At 46.3% G+C, this 20,611-nt stretch overlaps 1 protein-coding gene across 4 annotated transcripts in view; it reads right to left on the bottom strand.

The window, feature by feature from the left end:
• The window catches only part of LOC119393835 (mothers against decapentaplegic homolog 6), a 243,782-nt gene that overhangs the window by 113,115 nt on the left and 110,056 nt on the right, over positions 1–20,611 (bottom strand). Inside the window, exon 4 of one of the 4 annotated variants that reach the window (XR_007416383.1) lies at positions 4,688–10,650. Coding sequence is in view for 1 of the 4 variants with exons in the window: in XM_037661016.2 (XP_037516944.1) it covers positions 10,043–10,650 (608 nt within the window). In the remaining 3 variants the exon portion in view is untranslated. Of the gene's footprint in view, positions 1–4,562; positions 10,651–20,611 lie in introns of those variants that run through there. The other 3 variants (XR_007416381.1, XR_007416382.1, XM_037661016.2) reach the window with 3 other exon arrangements.

Here is a 20,611-nt window from a genome sequence, read left to right as displayed (position 1 = left end):
AAGAAGTGCTGGCATTTTCACTTAATGGTTTAACCCGAGTGACAGAAATATGCGGCTAGAGCCCACCTACGAGCTACACTTAGAAACTAACTTCATCAACGTGCCTTTCTACTATTGGCTGCTCAGTGCTGTTAGGTTAAGCTCATGGGTTGCTTGTCAGGGGCGTAGCCAGATATTTTTTTCGGGGGGGGGTTCAACCATACTTTATGTATGTTCGTGCGTGTGTATGTATGTGTGCGTGCCTATATGCGCAAGCAAAATTGAAAAATTTCGGGGGGGGGGTTTGAACCCCCCCAACCCCCCCGCTTGGCTACGCCCCTGTTGCTTGTAATGTATGTCTGTGCATGTGCATGAACGATCAAGGGTTCGTTTTCTTGGTTATGTACAACATAGTGAAGCCAAGGAAAGTATGGGGGCATAATTTGTAGTCTTCAACTGTATAAATGTGAAGCACTGAAAGTGGACGAAGAGAGTGAATATATGTGTATGCGAGCCTGTATTGCTCATCGCCAGGCGCCCTGCGACTAAGGGCTTGGCGATACAGGCCGCAAACTTCTGCCATCCATTCTGTAAGTGTACATCTGCATAGGTATATATGTAAAGCGGAAACGTTCTATTATAACTTTAGTTCCGTGTGGTCACCACTGAAGTGGTTCAAACATGTACAAAACGCATTCGCGTCGCTTTGCTGCAACGCAATCTATTGAGAGCCGCCGTTGAGCAATGCATGTGATACATCTGCTGTGCCGCGACATCGCTGGCGCCTCATGTTTTACTGAATAACAACCTCGAGCCTGCGGATAACAACGACACACACACACACACACAAAAAAAAAAAGATGACGTCGCGTTTTTCATCAGCCATACTATAGACCCTATAGACAATGAGTTTGCGCTCGTCCCTTGGTACGAAGCGTGAAAGTTGTGTTGTTTCTCTGGCGGCGCGGCGTTTTGCAATTGTTTCGCGCTTCAAAGTATCTGTCTATTTATTTACGGCTATAGCTCGGCGGCCTTTCGCAATCCCCCTCTTCCGGCCGGGCCGCCCACGTACGTGTCATGCCAGTAAATATCGTGTAGCTGCGTGCAGTTGCAAGATACAGTTAGCAGTAAAAATTGAATGAATAAATAAACAAAATGATAAAAGAAAGAAAATCGATGAAGTGGAGGGGGGGGGGTGGTTGATATGAGACTAGGTACGGTAAGGCATGTGGCGTCCGCATGTTAGTGAGTGATGTACTGTTGACGGCTCAATTGAAAGCAAAAAAAAAGTAAGAAAAATCGCGTGAGTCTTGCAACAACTGCAATCCAGCTCACTTTGCCTTACCAGTAATTAAATACGTGCAAGCATGACTCCACAGTAACTCACATGCAATTAAAATTTTGCACTGGCGCAGCCGCGTTCTGCAAAGTAGTGCACATAATGTGTTGGTCCATTTCTCACACTTTCTCGAAGAAGGCTATAGTAGTGTTCTGTCATTGACGCTTTACGTCTGGCATCACAGGCGACTGCGCAAGGGGGGGGGGGGGTGCGGTCGGCTCCCCTTATAATCACGTTAGGAGGGCGCCAAGTCAACCCCACATCTTCACTCAGTCAGACTTGTCCCGTCGTTGTGTAATGTGCAGAGTTATGGCCATGAAAATTTTCGACAATAATGGCAGCCGAAGAGATGTTGCATTCCATAACCGGTTTTACTTCTCACCTTTACCATCCGGAAAGCCGGGGACCAAAGGCAGGCCGTTGTGAACAGCGCGTCAACCTGTCATTTTCATTTTTGCATCCATTGAGAAGTTTGTTTTCTTTTGAACTCTTCCAATTGGGGAAGGAGCGGGGGGGGGGGGGGCTCTGTGGTGAAATACTGCTCTCCCCCCCCCCCCCCCCCCATAATGGAGTACCCGGCGCACGCCTACGTTTGGAGTGGTCAACGGATCCGAGAGCCTACTACTGGGTGATTCTACGTAAGATCAAACGAACGATGGCTAGTCGACCTCCTAAATTTATTTCAAAATTTTATATATTATTGCCTGATGAGTGGAAAGAAGAGATCCGCAATTTGTTTTGCCGCCAAAAGTTTTTTCGAAGCACAGGAAATCAATAATGAAGAAGAGGTGGAGTGGAGCGCTCATCCGCTCTGCTGTTTTGGCCAACTTTCGTTATGAATTGCACAAAATATATTAAAGTTAGGTAGCTGAAATTTCTTTACCTAAATATATGCACGTTTTTGCTTCTGCTCAGCTGTTTTTAGTTTTTATGTGTAGCGTAGATGTTTAGGCAAGGAGACCCTTAGGCAAGGATTGGCAATTCCGACTTCTTGTCCAGCAAGTGTATAAAATGCAGGCAGGATTGAATTTCTTTTTATTAAAAGGTCAGCAGTACCGGAAAGGGTGTCGGCGGCACTGAAGACGTTAACTTTCAAATTATTTGATCACTGCAGCGGCCACGAGCGCGGGGCTACCATGCAGGCGCGCGCGCATCCGAGATGCTCGTTGTAAGAGACGGCGCAGTGAGAGCTCGTTTTCGCGTCCTCAGACTGACTGAGTTCGAAACAGCACCACCTCTGGGGTGACTTAAACGCACGTGCACCGGTAGTCGCAGTGATTTGGTCAACGACATCGATTTCTTTTTCAGGGGGCATACGAATGTCATCGTTCAACAGCGCGTTCCGTGAAGATCTTTCATTGCAATGGTAGCAAGAGCACGCGTAGCACAAGTTGTCCCTCTCACTGACAGTCACTGATCTTTCGGGTGTTAAACGTTTTTGTAGCGTTAGCTACACTTGCCTATACGGAGCCGATTTCGCGTGGAGCGTCATGAGCCGTGCAGCGCATGCGCGAGGATCAGTGATGTCACACAGCTGGGTCACCGGAGCTGGCATCTCACGCGCTCTCAGACACCGCCGCGCGCGGCTCGCCGCTGCTTGTCTGCTGCGCGTTCAGGAGGAGTGGCGTCGTAGACGCGGCAGACAAACTGGAGCCGACGCGCGCGCAGACTCCGCCACCGCCGCTGCTCTGCGCTTTCCAGAGTGACGTCGTAGCCTTGGCAGACGTATTGGCGCCAGCGCGCGCGCAGCTATTCGCCTTCGCTGTGCAGCCGCCGTCTGACACTGTGCTGGAGCCGCTTGATAGCACCTGACTGGCGTTTGCTGGTGGGTAACGCCATGGAGAAGGAGAGCGCAAATGCTGCTCAACGGCGCTGAAGAGCCGAGAAGCTTATCTCATCGGATCCCGAAGTAGTTGCCTGGCAATTAGCGGTTCAGCGTACGAAGAATGAACAGAAGAAGGCTAATCTGGAGAATCTGGAAAGCTAAGAATAATCATCTGAACCTTTGCTAACGCTACGTATATCCTGGCATAGCCGAGCTAAGCCACTGCAAAATTTTTTTTTCAAAGCATTGATGTCTAGGTCGATAACTCTGCGAAATCTTCGTCATTATTGATTTCCTGTGCTTCGAAAAAATTTTTGGCGGCAAAACAAATTGCGGATCTCTTCTTTCCACTCATCAGACAATAATATATAAAATTTTGAAATAAATTTAAGAGGTCGACCAGCCATCGTTTGTTCGATCGTACGTGGATTCACCCTACTCTCGCCTACGTGCAGAGGCTCCTGCTCTGCACAAGGGAAAAGGGAAAAACGTAGTGCAACAACTTTACTACGTTTCCAATGTGGTCTCTCGTAATTCATTCTTTTCTCAAAACTGCTCGCTCTGTGGCCATCGCTCTCTCTCTCTCTCCATGTATCGCTTGCACGTGACGTCATGGACGCAGCTTCTGAATTCACTGGTACTCCACGATGGTGGTTTTGATGGCAAACAAATTGCGTCAGTGTGAAAATGACGTGGCAGGAGTGTCTCTGTGCATGAATAACGATGGGACATACATGCGATGTTTTGATAGCATTCATGTGACATCGCAAACGTCGCGTCTCCACATGCCGGTCCTCCAACATGGCTTCAGTGACGTCATTGCAAGCTATCTTTTGAGTGGTACTTTGCTAATACTAACTTACTAAGGTGATGGTTTTGTCATTTAAGCAGTCTTCTGCATCCGCTTTTCATTATGCAGTGAGATAAGGTGATATCTTTCAGTCCGTTGGCCATTATGCTGTCTTCCAAACTTATTGACACAGCCTTGTGGTGACCTTGAGTGATTCTGGTCAGAGTGCCGCTACGAGTTCTATAGGGATGGAGTCTGATTCACCTGCTTTGCCGGTAGGTAGTCGTTGTAAAGCCCATCCTAATCTTCTAGAAATGTTGGTTCTTTGTCATACTCTCAAGCCTACGCGAGGCTGTTCCTCAGTTTCACATTTTCTTAATAATTTTCAGTGTATTTCTTTCACCTTTTTTTTACAACTTCCCCCATCGCGAGACGCTTTCATGTTGGCGACTGTTGATGAGTTCGGGAAGCAAAGGTGTTTTCCACCAAATAGGTACTATAACAATTGTTGAATTTGCTGTTGCGAGTGGGTACTGGGCCCAATTATTGGTATCCGTTCCTCAAGGTGTGTTGAGACGGGCCACAGCGCAAGAGCCTTCTGGCCGAAAGAAACTTTTGAAACAAGAAACTTAGGATACCTGTACCTTTATTACAGTAGAAAGTATCTTTTTCATTTTGTACACTTCCAACAGAATTTGTACAAAGCCACGCATTTGACAGCGGAACCGGTCACAAGGGGAAAAAAAAAACCTACTAGAAAAAAAAAAACAGCAGTATTTACACTTTACATATGTACAAAAATGCATGAGAAAAAAAAAGAGAAAAGCTTTCATTAAGTCATTCTCATTGTGCCTTCACACTCCAGAAAAACGATGAAACAAGAAACTTATACACAGCAACAGTCTAGGACGCTTGAGCAAACTTATTAAAACACACATGCACGCACACACACATACACACACAGCTTCATTTTCGCACATTCGCTTCTATTTCACAGTATTCATAAGGCATTGAGGCAGGCAGAATGGTATTGGATTGTCACTTCCATACCATGCGTAGAAATTTTTTTTTCACATGCTTCTCAGGGCCACAGGCACCGTCACATGCGCCTGAAGAAAAAAAAAAAGTGTACGAAAGGGCAGCACGAAGCCATTAGTATCTTCTGTGGGGATAGAAGACTACCTAACTAGAAAAATGTATCTATACACACGCAATTTTTTTTCCCTAACCGACCAGGCACTTACTTTCTGCAGGCTTCGCCTAGCTTCTATAGCTGCTTAACAGCATGTTCATACATTAGTCATATATCTTTATATATATATATATATATGTATATATATTTATATAATCTTCTGTTACCAAAGTGTGGATGGAATAGTTCTCTTTTCGGAGTGATTAGCGTGTGCACGCCCGACAAGAACGCACTTTCTCTGAAAACGTTCACAAGTTTTTTTTTTTGCTTTGCTTAGCACGCAACACACAAAAGTGAGATGCAGCGAGGCACTAAGGCCTTGGCCTGCTAACCAAGCCATGGCTGTGGCGACAGATGTGATAGCAACATTTTTTTTTTCATCCGTGCACAACAAAATATGTCGCAGCATTTTTCAGTTATTCCTCCTTTTTTTTTTCACACCCCCCAAACCTGAGCCCTAACAGAGACACAAACAACAAAGTTACTACTACAGCTTTTGGCACTTTTTATGTGTTCTTTCATCAGCAAAGACGATGAGACGAAAGGGTGGACAACAGACGAGACAAGATGGTGGAGGAGAAAAAAAAAAAACGTGAGTGCAACATGACAAGGTGTCCTAAGATGGCTGTCCAGCCCAACCCTGTATTACTCACGAGTCCTACCAGGCTACCAAAAAGGAAAGAAATAGAGCGAAGGTGCACAGGGAACACCAACCACAAATATTCTCTCCTTCACAAGAGTGTGCTGTGGTGCTCCACGGTCAAGAAATGTGGCCAAGTGACCACACAATTCCATTTACAAGTGGAAAGCTTTCCTAACATTGCGTTCGGTGGGTACACAAATTAAGACATCCCCGAGTCGACGAGAATGCTACAAACTCGAAAAAGACACACGCCCCCGTGATGTGGCGAGAACCCAGTGAGTAGAATGTTCGTAAAAGCTCAATGTCCCAGCTTGCAGCAATGCCTTTGTAGAAAGCTGATACAAATGGAAAAGCTTACACACAGAGGCCACGTGGCAGCTCAGGTGGGAGAAAGGCAAGAGGAGAATGAACAAGGCCTTGACCTGCCAGGAAGGGGGGGCATTGCCCCATGTGGAAGACATGAGCTGCATGTGTGCAAAGAAGACTGTGTACCTGGCTGGCAACCCAGAATACATGGCTCTAGAGGATGACTATCTAGCTACATGCGATCATGCCCTCAAGCTGTCAATGGAGAAAAGGAAGCAAGCTCCCATAAGATGCTAGAAGAAATGACAAAAAGGCACATCACATCCCTACACAAAAAATGTCAGGTGGGCTTGGTCGAGACACTTTAGAAGGAAAAGGTGGTGAGAGGTGAGGGAGTATAGCGATTACTGTGAAACACCACAAGGAATGCACGTAAGTTGAATGCATTCCGCGAACACCCGTTCTTGCACAGTCTCAAAAGATGCTGACAGCACCATCCGTCTGGGCCACTCGAGAATATTCGCACAAGCTCCGAAGCAAGTTATCCCCAGACTGGCCTAAGCCAACAGATTCACCTTTCCTTAGGTCATCCAGCGGAGGTTCAAAGCTAGCAATGTCTTGCGTGGCAACACAGAGAGGAGCTAGCGATCTAGTTTTGAAAAAAAAAGTGTCCAAGACGTATTAGGCCACTCTCACAAAGTAGCGCTAAAGAGGTAAGCCAAGCTGTTGGCCAAAGCTCAGAGGAACATCAACGACAAGTGAACAGTGGTAAGAATGACAAAGGAAAAGTTGAATACCCATCTTGACCCTTCAAAGGAACGGTAGATGCAATCAAAGCTCCTGCAAATGCACCTATGAGATGAAAAATGAGCCTTCACCGAAGCGCAAGGTGTGACTGCAGAATGTGTAGAGAGCGGTGCACAAGGCAACAAAGGGACATCCAAGTGCGCATCCTGGACATAAAAGCTGTGCTGTGCCACGAGGAATTAGTTATTGTGAGCACATGATAAAAAAAAAACACAAATAAAAAGGAAATGCAAAAGTGACGTGAAGCTTCAGAAAGTGAATATCTGTTCCTTAACAATTTTAGATCTCTCATGCTGGGCACCAGTTTGAGAAAAGAATGAGTGCAAGTGGCGAGTTTGAGAGATTGAAGGATGAAGATGAATCAAGGAACACACATCTGATTTAAGTAACTCCATTCTTCATGCTTACCATAATAATAATAATGAAAATAAGTTGCTATAGTAAACAGCGAGGGCTTTCAACAAATTTAACACACTACACAGTCAGTGTCCACAGTGCTCAACACGCAGCTGCTTGCAAAAAAACTTGAGTTGCAGCGAAGCAGATACAGACACACCCAAGAGAGAATGCAACAAGCGATTTGTACTCTGTTCTTTTCCTTTCAGGAGAGGCTTTTAAAGAAATGAGAGCAGGTATAAAATGGGAAAAGGGGAGAGGCTGTGTTGGGGACACACATCACAAGCACATATATTTTATATATATATAAAGGCATAGCAGGCAGTTCTTTCTTCCCTACTCAGCGGAAACCACGATAATAAATAAGCTGACTTGCATGAAGAAAGAAGCTGCTCGAGGCAAATTAGTACCTTTCGCACTCCACAACGACAACAAAGGGTTCAACTCAGGGAAGCAGCAGGTGGGCCGTCCTCTCTTAAGAAACAGACAACAGCGATGTTTACTACGAGTGGCATAGATGCCTTCAGTCACCAAAGTAAAACACCTTACAATAGGATCTCCACCACGGCGTATTAACCAGCAGCATACACATATAGGCCATGCATGATGGGGCAACTGGCTGCACCCTTTCTGCTTGCCTCACAAGATTCTTCAGCCAACACTCGTTGCACAATTTTCGACACCGGTTATTATAACTACACCCCCTGAGAGTTGTATTCATCATTGCAAGCACCTTGACCACATCAGCTAACAAAGGGAGAGAGGGGGGACACTGGTGTAAGCTTACAGCACAGGTCTGGCACATTTTGTATATCAACCAACAACCTTTCACAGTTTAATATTAAACAGTTGGTGCTCTACTGTCTCTTTCCTTTCGCCTTAATCATGTTTCAAACTTTACATTGAGAACATGCTAAGCCACCAACAATATTTTTCCAGTGCTTTTCTCAAAGAAACTGAGGTGGTCCTTAATGATGTTCAAGCACGTAACTTGACAGCGTACGGCCAAAGCCTTTTGTTGTAGAATGCCGCCAAGTTTTGCAATATTGTAAAGATTGATGGCAGTTTCAATAAACCTTGTTCTGACAAGGTCCGAAGTGTTCCATCATGCCAGTGATTGATATCTCCACACAAGCAACGTGAAAGGTCATCCACTCGATGGAAGAACAGCCAAATGACACGCTCGCGAGGCTCCAATGCTCACCATGACAAATGTGGCTTAAAGTAGCTGTAATGAAAACTTATCAGATTTAGAAATTCGGAAATGTTTACATGGGTTTTACACCACCATTAAAACCACTTCAGTGTCTTGTAATAAATGCTGACATTGAAGTCATGCGCGTTATTTTAACTTCCTGTTTGAAGAACTATATGATTGCACGGACAATTTCAGCCAGTTATTCAGAATGTACACACAAAATAAGAGCACAAACAGTCTGTGCTCTTGCTATTAAACTGAGGCAGGCACACAAGCTAACTGTAGTAGCTTTTTGAGATGTGAAAATAGGCTTGTTGGAAAATCAGTGAATGTAGCCACAATTTTAATATAACATTTCATTTGTTTTCTTGAAGATATATCTGTAGGTGTATATGCTATGTAATTTCCACTCCTAGCTAATATGGCAAACAATGTGTACTTGGAACAAAAGAAGGCACAATTTTTAGGGAGGCCAAAGGTTACAACAATATATTTTGAAATGCACAGCACTTTAGATTTTACTTTCTGCCCAAACAAGTTGGCATGGATTTGAATATACAATAGCAAATTAAAAGATTTGAACACACGCAGTGACGGACTACTACAGAGCAGCTCATTATGAACCTAGCAGCACTTAAAAGTGGATAAAAATTCATCTTTACGGCACTCAAAGACATTTAATAAGACAGCATTTAAGCAAAATTAGGGCGTGCCCTGTGTAATATTCCCGTTTTAAACTCCCAGAAACAAGGCTTCGATGCTTAACACTAATGAAACTGTACATTTATGTTTTGGTAATGGTTGTTAGATGACAATGACTACGAAGCGTGCCCCCACTGACAAAAGTGTTGCTTACTGTAAATAAAGATTCATTTTTAGGTAGAGGAATGGGACCAGTGTGCTTTGTATGCTTTAACGACTCCTTCCTGCACAACTAATGATAGCAAAAATAATTATGCTATCTGCCAACAACAAGAGGTTTTTATAACAAGCGCACTTAAGGGGGAACATCGATCTCGGGCACATGGGCAAGTTCAAGTGCCAAACACAACCACAACAGCTGCGAAGAAGGATAACACGACCTGCCAAAAACCTGTTGGAACACTTGTTCTTTGCGTGTTGGTGCAATGGCAGGGCCTCGTCTTCAAGGCAGTCATTTACAGCTGAATGGCCAGTGAGTAGCAGTGAATTGAAAAGAGCAGTGCTACTCTTGCCCACCCAAGGAACATCTCACACACACATAACCAGAAAGCTTTCTTGTCTACCTGCCTGCTCCTTCTTCGGACCACCAAAGAAAAGCCTCTCCCTAGCGGGCCCTCACTCCCCACCCCGACGAACACGTCCTCGACGCCTTCATAGCGACGAGAGATGGAGCCACGTCTTGTCTGGCCGACACAATCATGGGGAGGGGGGGGGGCAGTGTGAGAATGTTTTAAAAGGTAAAGTCAGGCGGGCCTGCAACCCGCGACAGTCCACTCGGGAATCTCTCACATCCGAGGCTCTCTCACATCCAGCTGGCTGGCGCTGACTAAAGAAAATTGAGTTCTGTTTCTTTCAAGTCCCCTCATCACCTGGGTGGTGGTGGCGTGGTGCGGAAAAAGAGTTCAAGGGAGCAGGGCAGTGCGGTGACGATCTGGCGCGCGTACTTGGGACCCCAGCCCTTGACGAAGGAGATGCGCGCCACGTTGGATGCATGCGGGCCGTCCCACGGCACTGACTGGTAGCTGCTGTAGGTGCGTGCCTGTTGCCAGTTGAAGACCAACTTCGAGTAGCCGGGCAGCACCTTGAATACTGTGAGGTTGCGAACCTGGGGCACGTCGAGCGTCGGAGACGCCACGAACACGGCGTGCTCGGAACGGTTGTAGACCCAGACGCCCTCGCGATCGTACGACAGGGACAGCCCCTGGCCGATCTTGGCTCGTGTTCGGGCCACTGCCTCCTTGTTTGGCCCGGAGGAAGAAGAGCGCGCTGCCAGAGAGTGCAGCCGGAGCGCCTCTTCGTTCGATGACGTTGAGGAGGCGGGGCGCTCATCGAAGGTGATGTGCAGACACGGACGCCGCACCGAGTACAGGTCTCCCACGCGCTCGCTCAGTTCCCAGTAAGCGATGCGGCACCACGGCTCGTCCTCGCCACTGGACTCTACCGCTGTACCGGAGTCCAATGTTGCCGAGTAGCCTGCGGCAGAGAAAAGGGCAATATGAGGGATGTGGCGCTTCACTGGCATCTTGAACATGTTGCCTTTTTAAAAGGCAACATGTTCTTGACAAGAACACTCACGAAACAAGAAATTTTGCGTTTGGACAAAATGTAAGTTCTTGCCATCACCTGGTAGCCCAAAATTGAAGCAGCCCTGTGCCCAAATTTTACCAGCTGTATATTGGATTACAACACGTTCGGTGCATGATCTTGAGATTAATGAAAAAAAATTTCGAAAATTTACACGTGTGAAAAAACTTTAACTTACAAATTCAAAGTAATGCAGGCATTAGAAAATGGCACAACCTTTTATATTTCACCCGGCCAGCGAAGCGGTACACTGCTTCAAATCAAAACACAGCTTACATCTTGCGTTACAGCAAGCTGGCTGACGCACTTTTTGACGGAGCAATTACCATGGGTTACAGTAATCATATGGGCCATTAATTACACTGAGAGTTGAAAACTACAGCTCCTTCATGCAGACACCACAAGATTGGCTAAGCATACCATGAATTTGGGAGTTTTGCCATATGATATAGAAATACTAAATGGTATTGCCCTGATTAGGCTGCAGCCAAGAATTTATTTCCGGGGGGGGGGGGGGCACTTGCCGGAAGCCTTGACTATATTTAGAAAAACATCTATTTTTATTACTTATTTTCGGTAAAAGCCAATTCATTAGAATTTCGGAGGGGTCCCCTAGCACCCACCCTCCCCCGCTATAGGCCTGGCCCTTATGCGCTCTTCATAATACGCCGTGTATTATGAAGAGTGCGCTATGTGTAGGCCATCGGACAGCACCCCTTTTATTACTCGCACACAAAATGAAATTCTAATGCACGAACTTGTGCCATTTACGTAGCTCGAGCAAGCACAAAACATGTTCCTATTTTTAAAGTCACCATGGCAAGTACATTGCAGGCCAGAAATGGTTTATGTACTACACCAAGCTGGACAGAACGTACGTGTTACGCCAAGTCAGAACTCCCTAAACTCTACCATTTCCAAGGGCGTCGGTGCAAAAGTCAGTCTTCCCACCATTCACCGTCATTCGCTTGATGTATCCGGGGATACCCGGCTCCATCCTTCCCAGTTAGAACCATTGGCGGCCGTGATTCTAAAAGTCCACATTCCTTGGGTCCAGTGATTAATAAGTAATATGAAGTGCATGCATAGGTACAAAACAAAAATTACATTTATTCGATGTTTCGAATGACGACCTGTTGTTTTCAAGGGTGTAGTTGACAGGTACAGTTGCTGAATTTATACACGTTCGCCCTTGAGGAGAGTTCTTTCTAGTAATATTTCTTGTTATTGTAATAATTGTGGCATCTCTCTTCCTCGCACCTCTCTCAGAGCGAATGTGTATAAATTCAGCGACCGCACCTGTCAATTACATTCTTAAGAGCGGTCCTTGGTTAGGACATCAAATGCAAATTTTTTCGTTTGCGCGTGCGTGTGTGTATATATATATATATATATATATATATATATATATATATATATATATATATATATATATAATATCGGCCAGAACATCGAACAATTGCAATTTTTTTTTCATTTTTGTACATACACACAACACAGTCCGCCTCATCTCTAATGAGATATGATATGACCGTTTCCCTTGCAAAATGATTTGAAGAGCAAGACCACTATTTAAAAAGAACATATGCTCTGTTCCACGAACATTACCTAGTAAGCATCTTCGGTAACCTCCTGTAATTGCATGAATGAAGTCACTTCGTTATCCGATAGGACCCTACCCCTAACTTGAACTTCGCCCTCAACGTGCGTGAATCAGGCGGACGCCGCCATGGGACAGCTGCCAGCTGCCCAGAGTACCTAGGGCGCGTCTGCATGTGACCTGCGAAATTGCTGGTGTGTTTGTATCCGCTTACTCTGCCTCACTTTTACAAGAGTGGGATGACTTGCACCCCCCCCCCCCCGTTTGTTACATTGTTACGGAAAAACATTATCAGTGTGTTCATTTTATAGGCCTCCTACAAGTTCTCCCACTGCCATGACTGATTTTTCAAAGACGCTAGAGACCGTGAATGCTGATTATCTTGTGATAGGCGGAGACTTTAATATCCCAGAGCTTTCTTGGAATGAGCAATCTTCTAATGCGAGAGCAACATCTGTAGTTGCGAAGGAAATGTTAAACATGCTGAACACTTTTTCCCTAAATGCGTGAGGCCGGCACCAACATGACCGTGCCACTCACGCATTTTCTTCTGCTAACGCAGGTTATCTACTGCTCCGTCGCGAATGCACATCATCGGAATGGCAGCGCAAGCGCTGAGCGTCGTACGTCGCCAGCTCTACTGTTCAAAGCCGAAGACGGAAGCCAGGACTACAGCGATGGCGGTGTGTGCCCGGCTACCTTGTTGGGACAGTGTCGAATACTGATCAACGAACCCTGGGTGGATGAAGGCCGTATCTACAGTGTACAAAAGGCGAACTGGATCAGTACAGCATCGGGGCGTGAGGCCGGCACCAACATGACCGTGCCACTCACGCATTTTCTTCTGCTAACGCAGGTTATCTACTGCTCCGTCGCGAATGCACATCATCGGAATGGCAGCGCAAGCGCTGAGCGTCGTACGTCGCCGGCTCTACTGTTCAAAGCCGAAGACGGAAGCCAGGACTACAGCGATGGCGGTGTGTGCCCGGCTACCTTGTTGGGACAGTGTCGAATACTGATCAACGAACCCTGGGTGGATGAAGGCCGTATCTACAGTGTACAAAAGGCGAACTGGATCAGTACAGCATCGGGGCGTGAGGCCGGCACCAACATGACCGTGCCACTCACGCATTTTCTTCTGCTAACGCAGGTTGGTGATTGTTCGAATGAGGGTTCCAGCTTTTTTGTATTCATGGTGCCGGTTACGCCCCGTAGTTTAAGTAGTTTAAGCGCTTATTCGAAGCGCCGTGCTGTGTCTTGTTATACCAGACGTCGCTTTGTTCTGCTGCGCAGATATGCGTTTTATTTTTTGCTTTTATTTCTGTGTGGTGACGTTGAGTTAAACCCTGGTCCATCTACTGCAGAGACTCTGAGTCAAATTTTGGATGGTCAAAAAGAAATAAAGACCAAATTACAGGCTATAGAGACGTCGCAGAATCAAAGTAAAACAGCTATACAGGAGCTGAAGTCAAGAATAGATTCAATAGAAAGCACAGTCGCACAGCTCGCAAACTTGAAAGAAGCTGTGACAGCATGTAGAAAGAAAACTGAAGATACGCATAGCATGGTGAAGGATTTATCTGCTAAAGTGGATGACTTGGAAAACCGCAGTAGGCGATCTAACTTGATATTTTATGGTGTCGATGACAGTGAAAGTCGCGAACTGCCCACTGCCTCTGAGAAAAAAGTGCAAGAAATCGTATCCGGTATGGGACTATCGTCAGTGAAGATTGAGCGGGCGCACAGGCTTGGGCGGTACCAGAATAATAAACCTCGGCCGCTTATTGCAATGTTTTCAACGTATAAAGATAAACAGGCGATTTTAGCCAACGCTAAAAAGTTAAAAGGCTCCAATATTAGTATATCAGAAGATTTCTCAGTGGCAGTGCGCAGGAAAAGAAAGTTTCTTTGGGAATTCGGCAAAAGGAATGCTTCTGACGGTGCTCGCATAAACCTGAAGTACGATAAGCTATTCTTAAATGGGCGAATATATGTATACGATGAAAGTAGCGGACAGGTTGTGCAAACAACATGACGCATGCGCACATCTATAGCAGATGTAACTTTTCTCGTTGTCAATTGCCGCAGCATCAAAAACAAAGTGGAAGATTTCCATAACCTAGTATGCATGATAAAGCCAAGCGTTGTGCTTGGGACAGAATCATGGCTGGATGATGACGTAACAGACATCGAGGTTTTTCCAAGCTGTTACACCTGCTTTAGAAATGATAGAAATCGTCGGGGTGGTGGGGTGTTTATACTTGTTGACAGTTCACTTTCTTGTTCAACACTTGATATTGGTGGCGGTACTTGCGAGGATGTATGGTGTAAGATCAGATTACCAAACGGAAAAACATTATCAGTGTGTTCATTTTATAGGCCTCCTACAAGTTCTCCCACTGCCATGACTGATTTTTCAAAGACGCTAGAGACCGTGAATGCTGATTATCTTGTGATAGGCGGAGACTTTAATATCCCAGAGCTTTCTTGGAATGAGCAATCTTCTAATGCGAGAGCAACATCTGTAGTTGCGAAGGAAATGTTAAACATGCTGAACACTTTTTCCCTAACTCAGATGGTAACACAGGGCACGAGACAAGATAGTATCTTAGATTTATTTCTAACTAATCAGCCAGATTGGGTAAAGACGGTTTTGGTGGTACCTGGTATTAGCGACCATAAGGCCGTGTTGTGTGAAATGAAGCTGACGTACGAAAAGACGCAAACATCGGCGTCAAGAAAAATGTATAATTACAGCCAGGGAAACATAAATCAGATATGCCTTGCATTAGAGGAATTCTTTCCAGAATTCGAACAAGTTTCCGGAGCAAGCAGTATTCAAGAGCTATGGCTCCTTTTTAGAGCAAAAATGCTTGACCTACAAGAAAAGTATGTGCCCTCGTGGGTGCAGACCCCACGTCGTACTAAATCTAAGCCTTGGTTCAATGGTGAGCTTCGGCGACTTACTGGTAAACGGAACAGGATATATAAAAATTTAAAAGAAACCCTACCTCTGAGACTTGCGAGCAACTTGAAACCGTCACAAAAGTTCTGCAGACAAAAATCCGTCAGACGAAAAAAGAATTTTTCGGCGATTTGCCTTCGCGATTCAAAACAACGAAAAAGTTATTCTGGAATCTTGTCAAATGTAATAAAAAAGACAGAGTGTGTATACCCTCACTTCAGCATAACGGAAAAGAAATAGAAAATAGTTTAGACAAGGCCAGCTGCTTCAATACGTTCTTTGCCTCCATATTCTCATCCTGTTCGTCGAGCAGGGTTCTGCCTTCGCCTTCTGACAGAAACGTGGCAAACATGGATGACATAGTTATCGATGAAAACGGAATTCAGTCTCTTCTCGAACGCTTAGACCCCAGCAAAGCCGGAGGGCCGGATGAATTGACAGGCGGCTTTCTCAAATTATGTGCGCCGTTTATCCCACCATTCCTTAAGGTGTTATATTCTAAATCAATGAGCACGGGAAGTTTGCCGCACGACTGGAAGGTAGCACGCGTTGTGCCTGTGTATAAATCAGGCCCTCGTGAACTGGTCAACAACTATAGACCGATATCTCTAACAAGTATAGTCTGTAAAATATTAGAGCACGTCTTGTGCAGTAACATAATGACACACATAACCAACCAAAACCTGCTAAATCCAAAACAGCACGGTTTCAGACAAGGGCTTTCCTGTACAACTCAATTAACAGAATTCGTTCACGAAGTTTGTGGTGCACTGGATGATTGCTCCTGTGTTGACTCAGTATTTGTAGATTTCAGGAAAGCGTTTGACCTTGTAGATCACAGGTTGCTTGTATGTAAGCTACGTTGGTTTAATATCAATGAACAGATAATTAGATGGATTCAGGAATACTTGTCCTTACGTTCTCAGTATGTGGTGGTAAATGGCGCAGAATCTGGTGTAGCTCGCGTAACATCTGGCGTCCCTCAGGGCTCAGTGTTGGGCCCATTGCTCTTTTTAATATTCATAAATGACCTTCCAGATACCATCGCTTCTTCCGTCAGATTGTTTGCTGATGATCTAATATTATATAGGGAAATTACAAGCTTTGCTGATACCGTTATCTTACAAAATGATTTAACTAAAATAGAAAACTGGTGCGGTAAATCGCAAATGCAAATAAACGTACAAAAAACTGTCCACATGCGTTTCACAAAGAAACGTATGTCCCCGGCAGCTTATACTCTATCTGGTTCTCCGTTGCAGACTGTTTCCGAATATAAGTACTTGGGGATATTCCTCACACCATCCATGTGTTGGCACAGGCACGTCGATTTCATTACAGGAAAGGCATGCAGGGTGTTGGGATTCCTACGGCGTAACACGAAGCTGTTTCCTCAGCAGGCCCGCGATCTTCTGTACAAGAGCTACGTGAGACCAATTTTAGAGTATGGATGCACTGTATGGGACCCTCCCACGAGTGCCGATCGCGAAAAACTTGAGAGAGTTCAGAACATAGCGGCAAGGTACGTTATCGGTAGCTATGAAAGAAACTTTAGCATTACTGCTACAAAAGAAACATTAAAATGGGAACCTTTAGAAAAAAGAAGGCAAACTTTACGCTTGAAGCTTTTTCACAATATATTTTATGGCCACATTGGAATAGACCGCAATCAGTACATTTTTCAGCCGCATTATATATCCAGACGAACAGACCATGAACTCAAAGTTAGAGAATATAGTTGCAGAACTAATCTTTTTAAAAGCACTTTTTTTCCCAGAACAGTTTCAGAATGGAATCGACTGCCTGCTACAACAGTAAGCATATTAGATAACGAAGCTTTTGTGGCCGCGCTTTGACATCTCGTTCGGTCTTCGGCTTTAGTTGGTTTTTATACAAAGCTTATTTCTTATTACATAGTTTTTCTTTGTTTTCATTTGTACAATGTTATTTTTTTCTGCATCTAAGAAAGTTTTCTTTTTTTTACATTGGTGATTTGCATTGACATTCATATATGCTAGTGTTGCTTCTTATTGCTCATGATTGTGTTTTTTTTTTTGTTTTTTTTTGTTCTTGCCTACCGATGTTGTTGTAATGTAATGCGTGTTTTTCATCAACCTTGTTGTAACCGACTGTTTATTGTGGACTACCATTGGGTGTTCAAACTGCTATGTATAACCCCCCCCACTGTAATGCCTAAATGGCGCTGTAGGTAAGAGAGTAAAAAAAAAAAAAAAAAAAAAAAGGAGGAATAAACGTTTTAAGAGTACGCTGCGTACTTTTCTAGTGACATCTGACAGACGTTGTAACCACGCACACAACACCACCCGGTCAAAATGAGAACGCACACACTTAATAAATCTGTTCACGACGCTTACAGGCTTACGTCTAGACCAACGTTTGAAAAACCAACCACTGTCCCGAGACAGCTCCCACTCCTGCTTCGATAACCTGCTTGTAAGCTGTCGCGGTGATACGGCAGGCCTCTAATGAATCCAAAATGAGCCCCGACGTCCCCAACATCTGCCGCACACGCGCGTGACGACCCAACAAAATAACATCCTATCGTTTCTTTTTCTCCCCTCATGGTACCGGCCACCCAATAGCTAGCGGGACGGTCTCATGGCGCCGCCGCAAAAGCCAGGCAGCTGCTAAGCGTGGCCAGTCCTTGCGATTCAAAAGAAGTGCACGCGCACCATGCCCCCCTTCATTTGGTCGAGGAATGGCTCGCAGAAAAAACCAGCCAGCGGTCAGTCAGAACAGACGAACGGCGCCTTGAGGCCCTTTCCCCCTCCAACCCCGTCGCGACGGCCCCCCTCGCTCACAATCTCAACCGCCGCCAGTCAAGACAGGGGCGGGGGCGAGGGGAAGGAGCAAAAACATAAAAAGGGGGGCGACCGGTAGGCGGCAAGAAAAAGCATAGACCACCACCGCAAGGGGAGGCTTGCCGCAGCCGACCCAGAATTGCGAGACGCGAAACCTTTAAAAATATCGCGGGCACGATCGAGCGAAAATACTACGTTGCGGCGGCGGCAGCAACGCCGGCCCGAGCGAAGGCCTTTCCGTGCGCCGCCGGCCCCCCGTGCAACGAGCGAAGAGCAAGTCCTTGGTTCAGCCAAGGCTTTTTCAGCGTGAAAAAAAAAAGGTTGGGGAGATAAGCTGCAATAGTTTGATAGGAAAGGCTGTGTTCAAGAAAACTACCATTTTTTCTTTTTCTGTCTTACTGCCATCACAGCCACTAGTGACCAGACTTTTGGATGTTAATAATAATTGTTGGGGTATTCCGTCCCAAAACAACGATATGATTGCAAGGGACGCCGTAGCGGAGGGTTCACTGGCCTCGAGCATTTTCGTCTCTATCGAAAATGCGGCCGGGATTCCATCCCGCGACCTTCGGGTCAGCAGTCAATCACCGTAACCACTAGACCACCGTGGCGGGACAACCATTCCTCTCACTTGTTGCCATCACAGCCGCGAGTGACTACACTTTGTGGAAGTTGAATGCGGTACCTAAACGAAGGGCTTGCGTGAATATCGCCCAACTGAGTGACACGTTTTCGCCAAGGCGATGGGACGGCCTGCACGTTGTCTGCACACTTGTAGCGGGAGGCATAACCGGCTATCGCTAAGTCGCCTTGCCGTGTTCGCTTATCACGCCAACTCAAAAAGCAACCTTTACAGCCAAACAAACTCCTCTTCCTGGAACTGATTTCACATACCAACCTATCTATGTTCGCGGGGGACGGCTGCCAAAGAGGTGTTTCTGGCAGAAAGCCTGACTTAGTGAATTCAGAGGCAAAAACCAGCGCAGCTACGACATCGTGACCGTACAGATAGAATGAGGCACAAGTTGCGCAGCTAACAGATTTCTTGAGGGAAGAAAATCACCCTGCGAACGACAATCCAACGCTTTTCGCTGGGTTCCCCCTCCAGGCGCCGGGACGGCGAGCAATAACGACGCGTCGGCCCAAAGGCATAAAAGAATGACAGCCGAGTATGATTGTGCAGCGCGCAACACAGCGCCTTTCGCGTATCGCGCCGGCTACAGTTAACAACCGAAATCACGAACACTAGCATCACCCGCTATTCAAACCGGCTTGTGCGCGTACCATACGAAAACACTGCTTTGCAAGCGAGCCCCAATATGTGGCGCACATGACAGTGCCATCAGCGTCATTTCAACCGCATAACATGGTACCGACAAACAACATGTATCTCGCGCACCAGGACGTCTTTCTCGAGTAGTATCCAAATGCGACACTCGGTTCACGTTCAATAACACCATAAAGAAGTATGAACCCAGACACGAAATTACCTGCTGCGGACGCCAGGAACGAGGCCAGCGCAGTACATCGACGGCGTAGAAGCGCGCGCAGCGCGTTGACAAGGGGTCGAAGACGCTTGACAATTCCTTTTGAGAGGCGGAGATACTTCTTGAGCCGGCGCAGCCAGGCCAAGAGCAGCGCGCGGCAAGCGCACACGGTTCGCTCCATGGCGGCAGACGACGTTGTGCAGCAGCAGGAGGACGTCGGCATAATCAAGACTACGCTGTCGCAGCGGCGCCAGCGATGTAGATTCAAACGACGTCGCGCCGCCGCCGCCAGCGCACGAGGAGTGACGCCGCTGCTGTCGAGGCCGCCATTGCGGCGCCCCTGGATGCACGCGTAGAAGGGAGCTCACTCGCTGCACGTAGACTCCACACAGCGCCAGTTGACGCGAGAAAGCTAGCGCGAACGAGGAGAGAGACAAGAGCCCCGTCCTCGTTCCCTCGCCCAGCAGGCCGCGTTTTCTTCCTCCCTTCTTCGGCCCTTCCTCCTCTTCCTCGTTGTTGCCACACTTCCGGATACGTTTGCCGACGCCGTCGACAGATGACGCCAGCAGCGAAGGAGCGACGCCGCCCCGCCGCGAACAGCGCAAACGAGCCTGTTGCTCCGAAGGAAACTTTTTTTTTTCTTTCTTCTTCTTCTGGTTTGACAAACACAACCTGGCAAACGCACTGTCTAGTACGACGATGTAGTTCACGAGAACGCAAACGGAGAAGTGTAGTTACAATGACCTGGCCTCACTTTCCAAGACGGACCGTTTCAAACAACCGCGAGCTATGTACCGTGCAGTTTTCCAGATCGTGTAACTCGAAGAGCCCCGCATTAACGGATCCACATTTAGCACTCGGCAATGCGAAGCTCTTAAGCTTATCAGAACTTTCACGACTACTCCGGGGAAGTGACGCGTAAGCGCGACTGTAAGCTTGTCCAGCTATGGTCGCACGCAGTGGGCATCAAGTTGAC

The sequence above is a fragment of the Rhipicephalus sanguineus genome, chromosome 5 (assembly GCF_013339695.2).
Source record: "Rhipicephalus sanguineus isolate Rsan-2018 chromosome 5, BIME_Rsan_1.4, whole genome shotgun sequence".
NCBI classification, from domain to species: Eukaryota; Metazoa; Arthropoda; class Arachnida; order Ixodida; family Ixodidae; genus Rhipicephalus; species Rhipicephalus sanguineus.
The sequence above is the reverse complement of the archived record's forward strand: the minus strand, read 5'-3'. Positions and strand labels throughout refer to the sequence as shown.